This window comes from Rhinoderma darwinii, chromosome 6, assembly GCF_050947455.1.
Source record: "Rhinoderma darwinii isolate aRhiDar2 chromosome 6, aRhiDar2.hap1, whole genome shotgun sequence".
Lineage (NCBI taxonomy): Eukaryota > Metazoa > Chordata > Amphibia > Anura > Rhinodermatidae > Rhinoderma > Rhinoderma darwinii.
The window spans coordinates 14,772,627-14,788,421 of NC_134692.1; the positions used below are offsets into that span (position 1 = coordinate 14,772,627).

Sequence of the window (15,795 nt, forward strand, 5' to 3'; positions counted from 1 at the left end):
CAGAAGTTTGTCAATCGTTTAGTAACCAGTGGGTAAACCTACCAGCCAATGACAGGACCTTCCACTCCAATGTCTGAGTTTCGTAAACTTTAACATAGACTCTTGTGAATGTTATCACCTTAATAAGCAGAGGTCTGATAATGTACATCCACTATTTATCATCATTCTGATTCACATAAATGTTGGCCTCGAGTCACATCATATCGAATATTCCACTGAAATTAAAGATCTGCATTTTAAATTACACTGGCTTCCTGTTAGCTCTCAGGCTGCAGGCCTTAAAGGAGCATTCCTAACTCAGACATTTATGGCATATCCAGCGCATATGCCATAAATGTCTGATAGATTTGGGTCCAAGCTCTATATGACATTATAGCGGGGATCAGCAACCATCGTCATACCAGCTGTTGTGAAACTACAACTCCCAGCATGCCCTGACAGCCAATGTCTTTATTATTCCAGCCAAAGGCTGTCAGGGCATGCTGCAAATTTTTGAATTTGTAGTGCCGAAGGTTGCTGATCCCTGCATTATAGATTTGGGAATACCCCTTTAATATCTGTCTGCTGCCCCCTTCTGATTTAGTGTCTGTACATAGCATGCTATGATGTGGGGAAAAAAACAAAACACCCCCCCCCCCCCAATACATTCTAGAATATTGGCAAGTACCTGGCCAATATATATCAAGCTGGCTCCTAATCCGGCCAGGGTCCCAATATTTTTCTCTATCAGACACTGGTCATTAAAGGGGCACACACTACAAAATATCTGCAACAATAGAAAACATTTAGTTTAGCAAGTGGAGTCCTGAGCAAGAGCGGCTTCAGCTCTCGCTCCGACAGACGGGGTCCTCCCATGTTACTACTGCTTCTCTTGCTTGGGATGGCTATTCATTTAAATAAACGAGCAGCCAAAAGCAAAGTCCCCCGCTGTGGATTTCACATTAAAGGGGTTATCCCATCACATCAACAAATCACCTATCCACAGGATAGGCGATAAGCGTTTGATTGATGGGGGTCCCACTGCTGGATGGAGCGCGAATCCCGAGTCCCTGAACGAACGGCGCGGCGGTCGCGCTGTTTCTACATTCCTTCTCTATGGCACTGACGAAAACAGCCTAGTACAGCACTCTGCTATCTCCGGCAGTCCCATGGAGTATGAAAGGAGCGGCAGCGCACATGTGGGACCGCCGCTCTCTTTGTTCAGGGGACTGGGGATTCCTGCTCTCTTGATCATTGAAATGCCCAAACACTTATCACCTCTCCTGTGGATAGGTAATAAGCTCATGTGGTGGGATAATCCCTATAAAGGGGTTGTCTGTGATGAGATGACCCCGATTAGTTAAGTCATCAATGTCTGAAGGGGGTGTCTGACTGCGTGGACGTGACAGGTGCAGCAGCCCCTTCATTTTAGGCATCAGTTGAGGTCCCAGAGGTGTGACCCCCGGCCAATCACAAGAAAATGGCATATCACATGGATGTGTCATCAATTTGGTGGAAAACCACTGTAACCCCCTTCCCCCCACAACCCAAGAAAAGTCAGATGACCTTAGAATCTATCCAATAAGTTTAATATTTGCCTGGTTAGAATTCACTTGCGATTACAGGGATTTGCACTTTACGTCTCGTTACCGTTACAAAAAGGCGATTACGGCGTTAAATTGAAAATGTTAAAATCCTGCAGTAGGGAGTGTTGGGATGTTATAATACAAATGGTGGCGCTTGTTTCCATGTATGTCTGTTAGGAGTTTACAGGGTTCTGGGCCGGAGAGGTCCCATAGATGTATTTCTTGCAGGATGAGTGGCCCATGACGTGTTATCTACAGGAAACCTAAACCTCCGGACTAGGAGGAGATCTATCAGGACTGGCCGCAGGTGATTCCATGTCTGGGGGCGTCTTATGGGGTAAGCCTCTTGGGGTCACGGGGGAACATGGAGGTTTGACGGACATTGTGCAGTCCTAGGTACAGCATGGTGACTCGCTCAAGACCTAAAATAGAAAGGAAAATATAAGATCAGCATGAAGATAAATAGAACGTATGCTCCGATATATGAATGATTTCTTCACATACAGCACCGGTAAATAAAATGACTTAAGAGTTTCCTTACCAATACCGCCGCCGGCGTGAGGTGGAGCTCCGTAACGGAAAGAGTCGATGTACGCCTTGATTTTCTCCAAGTCTTGAGAAAAATAAAAAGCAAAAAAATAAATGACCAGTTATATTTAGTCTATATTTTTAAAGGGTGTGTATACATTTGCAACCATTTTATATTGCTCCAATGCATCTGTAATAAAAAATAATGAATCGGCTTCACAAATTGTCTTGATAAAAAAATATCTGCTATTGTTTTGTGTGCACAGCTCCTATGCAGACCTATGCGTCTCCATGGTTACAGACTACAGGCCCTGTAGTCATGTGTTTCACCCTTCCATCTGCTGCCTCTTCACTGTCTGTAGGTTATAAAGAGGAGGAGGAGGCAGAGGGAGTGGAGGATCAGCAGGTTTGTGTTCATTGCCAGCAGATTTTCCCACAGGCTGGCAATCTAATGAGTCTACCTAAAGCTGGAAAGCCCCCCACCCCATGTGACCAATGTGTCGTATAGTAAAATTGGGCCTTTTATGTCTAATCCGGTATTTCTTACCTATGGCATGATGCTGGGCTCTTTCTGTCAGCAGCTGAGCATCGTGCACTCTCTGAGCTCCGGACAGGATCTCCTCTCCCCTCATGAACATGTCATAGGAGTTGGAATATTTCTGTGCAAATAAAGTTAGATTTAGATAAAAAAAAAAAAACACTGTAAAGCAAATACAACCGGCAGCACCAATCACATGAGGAATAGGGCACACCGACACTGGGGGTCCTAGAATTGAGACATGCTGACACAGGGAGGGTCCTAGGACTGGGGCACATGGATGCTGGGGGGGGGGGGGGGTTTCTAGGAGTGAGGCCCGCCCACTTATGCTTGGGGATTCAAAGGACTGAGGCACATGTATTGGGGGTCCTAGGACTGAGGTACACTAACACTGGGCAGGTTTTAGGACTGAGGCACACTTACACTGGGGGGGGGGGTTACAATAACTGAGGCACAAATACTGGGGGTCCTAGTAGTGAGGCACACTGACACTGCGGTCCTAGTAGTGAGGCATATTGACACGGCGGTCCTAGTAGTGAGGCACACTGATACTGGGGTCCTAGTAGTGAGGCACATTGACACTGCGGTCCTAGTAGTGAGGCACATTGACACTGCGGTCCTAGTAGTGAGGCACACTAACACTGGGGTCCTAGTAGTGAGGCACACTGACACTGGGGTCCTAGTAGCGAGGCACACTGACACTGCGGTCCTAGTAGTGAGGTACACTGACACTGCGGTCCTAGTAGTGAGGCACATTGACACTGCGGTCCTAGTAGTGAGGCACACTAACACGGGTCCTAGTAGTGAGGCACACTGACACTGCGGTCCTAGTAGTGAGGCACACTGACACTGCGGTTCTAGTAGTGAGGTACATTGACACTGCGGTCCTAGTAGTGAGGCACATTGACACTGCGGTCCTAGTAGTGAGGCACACTGATACTGGGGTCCTAGTAGTGAGGCACACTGACACTGGGGTCCTAGTAGTGAGGCACACTGACACTGGGGTCCTAGTAGTGAGGCACACTGACACTGCGGTCCTAGTAGTGAGGCACACTGATACTGGGGTCCTAGTAGTGAGGCACACTGACACTGCGGTCCTAGTAGTGAGGTACATTGACACTGCGGTCCTAGTAGTGAGGCACACTGATACTGGGGTCCTAGTAGTGAGGCACATTGACACTGGGGTCCTAGTAGTGAGGCTCATTGACACTGGGGTCCTAGTAGTGAGGCACACTGACACTGGGGTCCTAGTAGTGAGGCACACTGACACTGGGGTCCTAGTAGTGAGGCACACTGACACTGGGGTCCTAGTAGTGAGGCACACTGACACTGGGGTCCTAGTAGTGAGGCACACTGACACTGGGGTCCTAGTAGTGAGGCACACTGACACTGGGGTCCTAGTAGTGAGGCACACTGACACTGGGGTCCTAGTAGTGAGGCACACTGACACTGCGGTTCTAGTAGTGAGGTACATTTACACTGCGGTCCTAGTAGTGAGGCACACTGATACTGGGGTCCTAGTAGTGAGGCACATTGACACTGGGGTCCTAGTAGTGAGGCTCATTGATACTGGGGTCCTAGTAGTGAGGCACACTGACACTGGGGTCCTAGTAGTGAGGCACACTGACACTGGGGTCCTAGTAGTGAGGCACACTGACACTGGGGTCCTAGTAGTGAGGCACACTGACACTGGGGTCCTAGTAGTGAGGCACACTGACAATGGGGTCCTAGTAGTGAGGCACATTGACACTGGGGTCCTAGTAGTGAGGCTCATTGACACTGGGGTCCTAGTAGTGAGGCACACTGACACTGGGGTCCTAGTAGTGAGGCACACTGACACTGGGGTCCTAGTAGTGAGGCACACTGACAATGGGGTCCTAGTAGTGAGGCACATTGACACTGGGGTCCTAGTAGTGAGGCTCATTGACACTGGGGTCCTAGTAGTGAGGCACACTGACACTGCGGTCCTAGTAGTGAGGCACACTGACACTGCGGTCCTAGTAGTGAGGCACACTGACACTGGGGTCCTAGTAGTGAGGCTCATTGACACTGGGGTCCTAGTAGTGAGGCACACTGACACTGCGGTCCTAGTAGTGAGGCACACTGACACTGGGGTCTTAGTAGTGAGGCACACTGACGTCCTAGTAGTGAGGCACACTGACACTGGGGTCCTAGTAGTGAGGCACACTGACACTGCGGTCCTAGTAGTGAGTCACACTGACACTGGGGTCCTAGTAGTGAGGCACACTGACACTGGGGTCCTAGGACTGGGGCACACTGACACTGGGGTCCTAGTAGTGAGGCACACTGACACTGGGGGTTCTAGGACTGAGTCACACTGACACTTGGGTCCTAGGACTGGGGCACACTGATATATAGATAAATCATCAGTTATTCAGCACTAGTCATATAATACTCACAGGGTCCTGAGGGTCGGGCATTGTGTAGAAAGGTCTCACAGCCAATGGATATTTATCAAGGATGTAGAAGTCGGTGTCGTACTGAGAGATAAACACAACATCGCATTGTATCAGTGATATTAGAATTGACTATTCATATACTAGATTGTAAGCCTGCGGGTCAAGTTTGAGTCAGACTTTCTTTTATCTTGATGTGTTATGTAATGTAGGGAAATGAATGCAGGACGTCCAGACATACAGTAGACGATGTACATGTTGGGTCTGTAATGATGCGCAATGGATATTGGAGAGAAATTTAAAATTTACCTTTTCTTTGACCAATCGTCCCAGAAGTTTCTCATTGGGAGTGCTGGGGAAGAAAAACAGAATTACCAGTGACAAACCTATGCACTGCTCCCTATTTCTTTAAAGGAGTAAGTCTGTCACCAACTATTGAGAAACTACAACCCCCAGCATGCCCTCACACAGTGAATGTTCAGACCACCATGTAGTTTTTAGGTGAAACATTTTGTGCTGATCCGTAACTTAGATGTGATAGATTACAGGTGGATCCGAGTGTTAGACACGCAGGACCCGCTGTCACTCTACTTGTCAGGCCCGCGGTACTGACAGATTCAGGTCTTAGATAACGTTACAGCTGCTGTGTATAGAGAATACAGAGCAGCTGTACCTCAAAAAGTAAAAATATATATTTTTATTAAAAACGAATTATAACGTTTCACCAAACACACTGACCTTTTTATAAAAAAAAAAAAAAGAAAAAATCCCTTTCAAAGGTTTACATAGCCTTTAAATGATAATATTTTCTCTTCCTGCAGCCACCACTAGGGGGAGATTACTGCAAACTGTTATACATTGAACTCAATCATAAAATAGTATGCAGTCAACTCCTATGCTCCTCCTAGTGGTGGCTGCAGGAAGCCAAAGATTGAACTATGTTTATGCAGGGAATTTGGAGCTCTGTATCAGATAAAAACTGAACAATGACCACTATAAAGATATCATAAGAAATTGATTAGCAAATAACTTAGGACCTCTTTAGATGAAAATAATATATACAAATTGGTGTTGAGGGGTTATCATTCAAAACAATCCATATACAATTCAGTCAGTTGCTCCTCAGCAACAAAAAGTCCTTTAGAAAAACAAATCTGTTGTTAAGGAGCAACTGACGGAATGTAAAATCGCATGCAGCAAATTCTAAACCTACAATGTAATACACGTTAACCCCATTAGCAGGCATCAGAATCTCATGTTCATAAATCAATATAAATACCAACAAGTAATATGCACCTGAGATCTTCTTCATCACCCATCTCCACTCCGGCCTCCCGTAACATGGCCAGACCCTCGCGGTACTCCAGACGAAGTGTGGGCTCCAGGAACTTAAACGGCTCGGAAGGAAACTGTTTGCACACAGTCTGGATCTCCGTATGAAACCTGGTTAATTGGCAGGAAAATAAAAAAAGATCATGTAATTGGTTGGGAGTGCAATAACTGGTTACAACACTAGAGGGAGCAGTTGTCATGCGGAATCAATATTTTGGACTTTCGTCTTATTTCTCTTGCCGCAGGAATCACTACAGTAAACTTATTTCAATTAGCAGAAAAGTGGAGGTCCAACAATGGCGGTACATAGCCCTGACAGTAATAATCCCCCTCTAAGAGTGTGACAACCTGCCGTGGTGTACAGGCAATGCCCATTGTGCCATAAGTGAAGAATGGAAGGTTATTGTGGCTCGGTAATAGTTGGCCCCCTGTTGTTATTCTCACATTGCCATAAGCAGAGTGCACAAGAAGTCCGAGAGCTGGAGGGTTTTTCATAGCAATTTAGCAAATCGTTCCAAGGTGATAAGTGCGAATGCACATGAAGTAACAATGGCGGAGCCTTCCAGGAAGAAAATGTCACAGTAATCTGCAAGGCGATGCCAGCCTCCTATATAGCAACTTCAAGTTTGCACCTGAAGGAGACGATACCCACTATTCAGGCGAGGTTTCTAAGTTGTTCCCTCTATTGCTGGGAGATTTCCCTTTAAGTCACGGTCACATTACCTTGCTTGCAATCCCTTAAATATCTGAACCAGAGTGTCTGCAATCTCATCCAAAACTTCATGATAATGATAGCTGAACGCCATCTCAATATCCAGGCCTACGAATTCTGTCAGGTGCCGATGAGTGTTGGAATCCTCTGCGCGGAAAACTGTAAAAAAAACAAAAAAAACAGACGGTTTTCACCAGGAATTCATCGTCAATATCAACTGCCCATGTATAAAAGAGGGAAATATCACTACTATATCAAATATTATAACGCGCTGGGGTCTCCAACCTATGTGTTTTCAGTTGTTGCAAAACTGCAACTCCCATCATTCACAGGAAATTTAAACGTAAGATTTTATTCCTAAAACTAGTATCGTTTTGGAGATCCAACATGATAGTATGGAAACCAGTTGCTGTAGTTACAATAGAGATGCACTAGAGGGCTCCAAACCCCAGCATAGACCATATATAGAACCTACCAAACTGCTATCTATGAGAAATACAAGAGTTTTGCCTCGGTGAGTGGTCACTGTACTTTTCTGGTGGGTACTACAACCTCCAATGTACAATATGGTATCCATACAATGCACTCACTTTAAACCAGGCAGACACAATAGACATTTCTACTGAATCTAATGTGACTGGGGACAGAACCCTTAAAAGTGTGACTAAACTTTCAAAAAACTTTTGTCATGTCATAGTGACATGTCAGAAGTTATGATGGGTGGGGTTCCGAGCTCTGGGAGCACCTATCACTAAAACAAAGCAGCAGAAGCGCTCCTGTGAGCGCTGTGCTGCTTCCTTTCTGATCGGCTCTCCTCATAGCCAGGCGCGCAGCGTACGGACTCCATGGAAAGTCTCCAGGTCCGTACAACGCTCGCTCAGCTTTCCGAAAACAACGTTCAGAAAGAAAGTGACAGCGCTCACCCGAGCTCTTCTGCTGCTTCATTTTAGCGATCGGTGGTGCTCGGACACCCACCAGTAAAAACTCCTGACATGTCAAAAGTTTTCGAAAGTTTAGTTACCCTTTAAACAAGGTCTAAACCTGTGTTTACTAGAGATAAGCGGCACCAGTTGTCTGAGTGGCAGATATTCCTCCCTCTATTGAAATGTCCTGCATAATAATCTAAGCCAGACAGGCATTTTATGGGGGAGTCCGGGAAGAAAACGGTCAGCTAAATGACTGTTCATCTGGCTTCATACGCATCTGCGTCAGGGATCCATTCCTGGGTTCCGTCTGAGCTTTCCGTTAGGGGAACCCATGTACGGAATACAAACTGAAACAAACGGAAACCATAGGTGACGGATCCGGTGCAAATGGTTTCCGTTTGTCACCGTTGTGTAAGGATTCCGTCGTTCTGGTGGAATCAATACCATAGTCGACCGCACTATACATTCCGTCAAAACAACGGAATCCTTACACAACGGTGACAAACGGAAACCATTTTCACCGGGTCCGTCCCCATTGAAATCAATGGTGATGCAAATGGAAACCTATGGTTTCCATTTGTTTCTGTCAGGGTTCCGTACATGAGTTCCCCTGACGGACAGGTCTGACAGGACCCAGGAACGGAGTCCTGACGCAGATGAGAACAAAGCCTTATTATGTGTGTGGCCAGCGTAACGGTTATAATCTTCAGGCTGATGCCTTTTTCACGATCACATAAGATCACTGTGATCAGACAACACTCCCCTTGATAAATTTATTGAATCTCCGGCTGTCCGCGCACCACAGTGTGAAATCGGCCACTGTAAGTTACGTCAGATTCTAGTATAGATCATAGTAAATGTGTCGGGCTACTCGTGGCCCCGATTCTCCTGCTAAGCACCCCACAATTTTAGGAAAGTGGCATGAGCGACAAAAACGGCACAAGTGTCACAATGATATAGGGGCAGTATTATAGTAGTTACATTCTTGTATATGGGGGCAGTATTATAGTAGATATATTCTTGTATATAGGGGCAGTATTATAGTAGTTATATTCTTGTATATGGGGGCAGGATTATAGTAGTTATATTCTTGTATATAGGGGGCAGTATTATAGTAGTTATGTTCTTGTATATAGGGGGCAGTATTATAGTAGTTATATTCTTGTGTATAGGGGCAGTATTGTAGTAGTTATATTCTTGTATATAGGAGCAGTATTATAGTAGTTATATTCTTGTATATAGGGGCAGTATTATAGTAGTTATATTCTTGTACATAGGGGCAGTATTATAGTAGTTATATTCTTGTGTATAGGGGCAGTATTGTAGTAGTTATATTCTTGTATATAGGAGCAGTATTATAGTAGTTATATTCTTGTACATAGGGGCAGTATTATAGTAGTTATATTCTTGTATATAGGATCAGTATTATAGTAGTTATATTCTTGTATATAGGGGCAGTATTGTAGTAGTTATATTCTTGTATATAGGAGCAGTATTATAGTAGTTATATTCTTGTATATAGGGGCAGTATTATAGTAGTTATATTCTTGTACATAGGGGCAGTATTATAGTAGTTATATTCTTGTATATAGGATCAGTATTATAGTAGTTATATTCTTGTATATAGGATCAGTATTATAGTAGTTATATTCTTGTATATAGGAGCAGTATTATAGTAGTTATATTCTTGTATATAGGAGCAGTATTATAGTAGTTATATTCTTGTATATAGGGGGAAGTATTATAGTAGTTATATTCTTGTATATAGGCGGCAGTATTATAGTAGTTATATTCTTGTATATAGGGGCAGTATTATAGTGGTTATATTCTTGTATATAGGGGCAGTATTATAGTAGTTATATTCTTGAATATAGGGGCAGTATTATAGTGGTTATATTCTTGTATATAGGGGCAGTATTATAGTAGTTATATTCTTGTATATAGGGGTAGTATTATAGTAGTTATATTCTTGTATATAGCGGCAGTATTATAGTAGTTATATTCTTGTATATAGGAGCAGTATTATAGTAGTTATATTCTTGTATATAGGGAGCAGTATTATAGTAGTTATATTCTTGTATATAGAGGGCAGTATTATAGTAGTTATATTCTTGTATATAGGGGCAGTATTATAGTAGTTATATTCTTGTATATAGGGGCAGTATTATAGTAGTTATATTCTTGTATATAGGGGGCAGTATTATAGTAGTTATATTCTTGTATATAGGGGGCAGTATTATAGTAGTTATATTCTTGTATATAGGGGGCAGTATTATAGTAGTTATATTCTTGTATATAGGAGCAGTATTATAGTAGTTATATTCTTGTATATAGGGGCAGTATTATAGTAGTTATATTCTTGTACATAGGGGGCATTATTATAGTAGTTATATTCTTGTATATAGGGGCAGTATTATAGTAGTTATATTCTTGTGTATAGGGGGGCAGTATTATAGTAGTTATATTCTTGTATATAGGGGGCAGTATTATAGTAGTTATATTCTTGTATATAGAGGCAGCATTATAGTAGTTATATTCTTGTATATAGGGGCAGTATTATAGTAGTTATATTCTTGTATATAGGGGCAGTATTATAGTAGTTATATTCTTGTATATAGGGGCAGTATTATAGTAGTTATATTCTTGTATATAGGGGGCAGTATTATAGTAGTTATATTCTTGTATATAGGGGGCAGTATTATAGTAGTTATATTCTTGTATATAGGAGCAGTATTATAGTAGTTATATTCTTGTATATAGGAGCAGTATTATAGTAATTATATTCTTGTATATAGGGGGCAGTATTATAGTAGTTATATTCTTGTATATAGGGGCAGTATTATAGTAGTTATATTCTTGTATATAGAGGCAGTATTATAGTAGTTATATTCTTGTATATAGGAGCAGTATTATAGTAGTTATATTCTTGTACATAGGGGGCAGTTTTGGAGTAGTTATATTCTTGTATATAGGGGCAGTATTATAGTAGTTATATTCTTGTATATAGGGGCAGTATTATAGTAGTTATATTCTTGTACATAGGGGGCAGTATTATAGTAGTTATATTCTTGTATATAGAGAGCAGTATTATAGTAGTTATATTCTTGTATATAGGGGCAGTATTATAGTAGTTATATTCTTGTATATAGGGGGCAGTATTATAGTAGTTATATTCTTGTATATAGGAGCAGTATTATAGTAGTTATATTCTTGTATATAGGGAGCAGTATTATAGTAGTTATATTCTTGTATATAGGGAGCAGTATTATAGTAGTTATATTCTTGTATATAGGGGCAGTATTATAGTAGTTATATTCTTGTATATAGGGGCAGTATTATAGTAGTTATATTCTTGTATATAGGGGGCAGTATTATAGTAGTTATATTCTTGTATATAGGGGCAGTATTGTAGTAGTTATATTCTTGTATATAGGGGGCAGTATTATAGTAGTTATATTCTTGTACATAAGGGGCAGTTTTGCAGTAGTAATATGGGAGGCAGTATTATAATAGTTCTAGTCTTATCCATATGAAGAAATACTATATTAGTTTATGCTGATAAACACTTTCTACATAGTTTGTAAGGCCAAAGGCTGAAAGAGTTTCAGAAGTATTAACTTTGTTTCTGAGCTCCTCTTGGCACTTCATATACATTTCTCTGCAGGAGGCGACAATGAGCACAGGAGAAAGCTCTTTCCAGGGTAAATAGAGGAAATCTATGGCATAACCTATTTATATAAGATGTATTTACCGGTTGGTTGGACAATTGATCATCAATTTTTCAGTTTGAATATCAATTCTTGAATCATGGAGGCGTATCAACTGATTTCTTACCTGGCCCAATGCAAAACACCTTCTCAAAGTCAGCACAGATACACATTTGCTTGTAGAGTTGTGGAGATTGGGCGAGATAGGCGCTGGTTTTAAAGTATGACACGGTGAATACATTGGCTCCTCCTTCACTGGCCGCTAAAGAGTGAATAATTAAGTGAAATAATTATTAGAGAGAAGCTCCTCCCACGTACCTCTCAAAATGTCCATGAACAATTTACTTAAAGAGGCTCTGTCACCAGATTTTGCAACCCCTATCTGCTATTGCAGCAGATCGGCGCTGCAATGTAGATTACAGTAACGTTTTTATTTTTAAAAAACGAGCATTTTTGGCCAAGTTATGACCATTTTCGTATTTATGCAAATGAGGCTTGCAAAAGTCCAACTGGGCGTGTTGAAAAGTAAAAGTACAACTGGGCGTGTATTATGTGCGTACATCGGGGCGTTTTTACTACTTTTATTAGCTGGGCGTTCTGATGAGAAGTATCATCCACTTCTCTTCACAACGCCCAGCTTCTGGCAGTGCAGACACAGCCGTGTTCTCCAGAGATCACGCTGTGACGTCACTCACAGGTCCTGCATCGTGTCGGCACCAGAGGCTACAGATGATTCTGCAGCAGCATCGGCTTTTGCAGGTAAGTCGATGTAGCTACTTACCTGCAAATGCTGATGCTGCTGCAGAATCAACTGTAGCCTCTGGTGCCGACACGATGCAGGACCTGTGAGTGACGTCACAGATCTGCACTGCCAGAAGCTGGGCGTTGTGAAGAGAAGTGGATGATACTTCTCATCAGAACGCCCAGCTAGTAAAAGTAGTAAACACGCCCCGATGTACGCACATAATACACGCCCAGTTGGACTTTTACTTTTAAACACACCCACTTGGACTTTTGCAAGCCTCATTTGCATAAATACGAAAATGGTCATAACTTGGCCAAAAATGCTCGTTTTTTAAAAATAAAAACGTTACTGTAATCTACATTGCAGCGCCGATCTGCTGCAATGGCAGATAGGGGTTGCAAAATCTGGTGACAGAGCCTCTTTAATTTCACTTAAAGAACATTTTGCATTTTAACCCTTTCACTGCCATGTACATCTGAAATACGTAATTACTTTAAATCTTAGGTTTCACGTGATGCAATCAAATCTCTAGGTGTAATATTTAGGGTGCAGCACTTTTTTTGAAGTCGGGGTGCTGGATAAAAACATCTTCTCTGTCTGTGTAGGGGAGAGAGGTGGGAGCTGCAAGTGAGAGCTGGAAGAAAGATCACAGCCTGTTAGGCCTCATTCACACGACAGGGTCCGAGTGTCGGCCGGGAAAATCGGCCATTTTTCCTGGCCGGTTTGCATTCGTTCTGATTCCATTCCGGGCCGTGTTGCCGTTTTTACTGGCCGATTTGCATCCGGTTTTTTCCCTGACCGTTTTTTAATCGGATGAATTTTTTTATATTATCTTCACATTACTAATAATGTTCATTCTTTTACTTCATTCGTTTTCAACATTCTTTTGTATGTCCCCCTGGACAGAGCGCTTGATGTCTCTGTCCATATCTGGATAGGGACATCAGGGGCAACTCCTGAAGTGGAATCTCCATGTGGCCGGTGATTCCGCTTCAGGAGTTTCCCCTGATGTCACAATCCATATATGGACAGAGACATCAAGCGCTCTGTCCAGGAGCGGAATCCCCGAACACACGGGGATTCCACTCCTTCAGGGAGCTAAAGTGGGGCTAGCACATAGCAGAGCGGGGAGATACCTCCCCTGCTCTGCTATAGTGGCGTCGCTGCAATAGTAGCAGCCGCAGCAGCAGCAGCTGCTAGCGGCGCCATCGAAGGTGTCACCGGGCCAGGGCGCTTTTAAAACAAGCAGGGGAGGGGAGCCAGCGCAGCGCTCCCTTCCACCTGCTGTACACCCCGGCCCTGCCACACAGTGTATCTCTAGCGTAGCCATTCGTCCGAATGGCATCAACTCCTCCTCCTCACATGCACTCTGCGCTGTGAGGAGGAGGAGAGTGCGCGAGCGACGGTAGACCCGGCCATCACTCGGGACACATTCCGGTGATGGCCGTGTATTACCCGGCCCCATAGACTTCTATGGGAGCCGGGCGGCCGGGTACCCGGCCGAAAATAGGGCATGTCCCATTTTTTGACGGCCGGTTTTACCGACCCGTCAAAAAATCGGTCGTGTGAATAGCCCCATTAGGGGTCTATTGTTCCTAATGCAGCCGGGTGACGGCCGATTTATGAACGGCCGTCACCCGGTCGGGAAACCCTGTCGTGTGAATTCCGCCTTAAGGGTGTTTTACACTGGGCAATTATCGCGCAAACGCTCGTTCAACAGCTGATTGCATCGTTTTAAAAAAGTTAAATATTATTGTTGTCGGCAGCACATGTTTAAACAGGGAAATTTGCTGCCAACATGATAATAATGTATGGGGACGAGCGATCGGAGGGACGAGCGCTCGTCCCCATACATAGCTCCATCTGACAGGAGCAAACGATCGCCGATCAACGATCGCTGCAACGGCCAAAATCGTCCGGTGTAATAGGGCCTTTACGGTCATCAGTGGCACAACTTCCTCCCTCACCACCTTTTAAGTGGAGGCCAAATATTGGGCATATATGAGGATGTGACACTAGCGACATCTAAGAACGTTGCACCCTGATGTTGCATGTCACTTCCCACAGGTTCAGGTCACCTTCCAGCTCTAACCATAGGGTTTTAGGATAATTTCGATCAGTGCTGACCAGTTTTGATGCAACGACATAAGAAGCCGAGGTGAGGATGTACACCAGGCTACAAAATATGGAACCAGGAATGCTCTACCAAATTCTAGGTGGGACTTCTACCATAACTAGGAGATCGCCCTGTTGACCATAGTATCACAAACCTGATATAATTTTGGGAGTTTGAATCTCGATAAATCCTTTGTTGCTTAGGGTATCCCGGAAGAGCTGACAAACGCCAGACTGGAGGGTAAAGACAGCGTGACTTGTGGAGGTCTGTAACATAAAAGACCACCCGGTAAAAAGACCTGTGTGAGCATTACAGTCATTATAACGATCATGCCGCCATTACTATACCAGATTCTTATCTGCTGTGACATTAATACAAAAACAGGTGGGAATTTCTTACATTTAAGGTGGCCATCAATGATGGTCATTTAACGTTCTTGGTTCTTAATCATTTTTAATTTCGGTTGTTCTCATCACGGTCTTTGGCCTAAAATTTGATGCATACGCCGGGAAAACTCCCAAAATATACATTAAACGTAGACTGCGATGGACATCTGTCACCCATAGACTATAATGGTATTAGATACCGTCATAGCCTATGGGTGATGGATGCAACGGTTAGGCATCCGTCACAGCCTACGTTTAACGTATACCTCTTGAGATTTTCCCAGCGTATACATCAAATGTAGGCCAAAATCCATGATGTGATCTGCCTAACCATAAAAAGACTAGGAAAGTGGCCGATATTTTCGGAAACAGCCAATATTGCTTTGCTGTTTAAATAACTCCCATTTACTTCTACAGGAGTTCCAGAAACAATGTGGCAAAACGAGCTCGGCTGTTTTAGAAAAACCCTGCCACGAGTGACAGCAGGCGAAGGTAGGGAAAGGGGTCCCCGTTCTAGAGAAAGGTGTGGGTCTCGCATCTACAGGACATTTATGGCATATAATGTGTATATACCATATATGTCGAGATCGGAATACCCTTCTATTTGGATCTACATAAATCCATATGCAGTGAGCGCCCCCTAGTGGCGACCGCAGGTAGAAAGAATTTTATCATGTAACTTTATGGCTGTAGCGGTAACAACGTATTTGGAGATCACTTTTGGAGGCACTTTTAGGCAACTTCAGGCATAATTTGGCTGGTAGTCATCAGAAATATTGTATTATGCTTTGTAGCTGTTGTAGATTACTGCATACTATACAAG

The 15,795-nt window shown here is 43.3% G+C and overlaps 1 protein-coding gene across 1 annotated transcript in view; it reads right to left on the reverse strand.

The window, feature by feature from the left end:
- Nucleotides 1-1,551: 1,551 nt before the first annotated feature.
- The window catches only part of DARS1 (aspartyl-tRNA synthetase 1), an 80,679-nt gene continuing 66,435 nt past the window's right edge, over nucleotides 1,552-15,795 (reverse strand). Inside the window, exons 10-18 of the mRNA XM_075829231.1 lie at nucleotides 14,741-14,852; nucleotides 11,853-11,987; nucleotides 7,104-7,251; nucleotides 6,345-6,491; nucleotides 5,358-5,400; nucleotides 5,052-5,132; nucleotides 2,641-2,752; nucleotides 2,107-2,178; nucleotides 1,552-1,987 (exon numbers count right to left, since the gene is read on the reverse strand). Coding sequence (XP_075685346.1) covers nucleotides 1,896-1,987; nucleotides 2,107-2,178; nucleotides 2,641-2,752; nucleotides 5,052-5,132; nucleotides 5,358-5,400; nucleotides 6,345-6,491; nucleotides 7,104-7,251; nucleotides 11,853-11,987; nucleotides 14,741-14,852 — 942 coding nt within the window. The 3' untranslated portion in view covers nucleotides 1,552-1,895. The remainder of the gene's footprint in view (nucleotides 1,988-2,106; nucleotides 2,179-2,640; nucleotides 2,753-5,051; nucleotides 5,133-5,357; nucleotides 5,401-6,344; nucleotides 6,492-7,103; nucleotides 7,252-11,852; nucleotides 11,988-14,740; nucleotides 14,853-15,795) is intronic.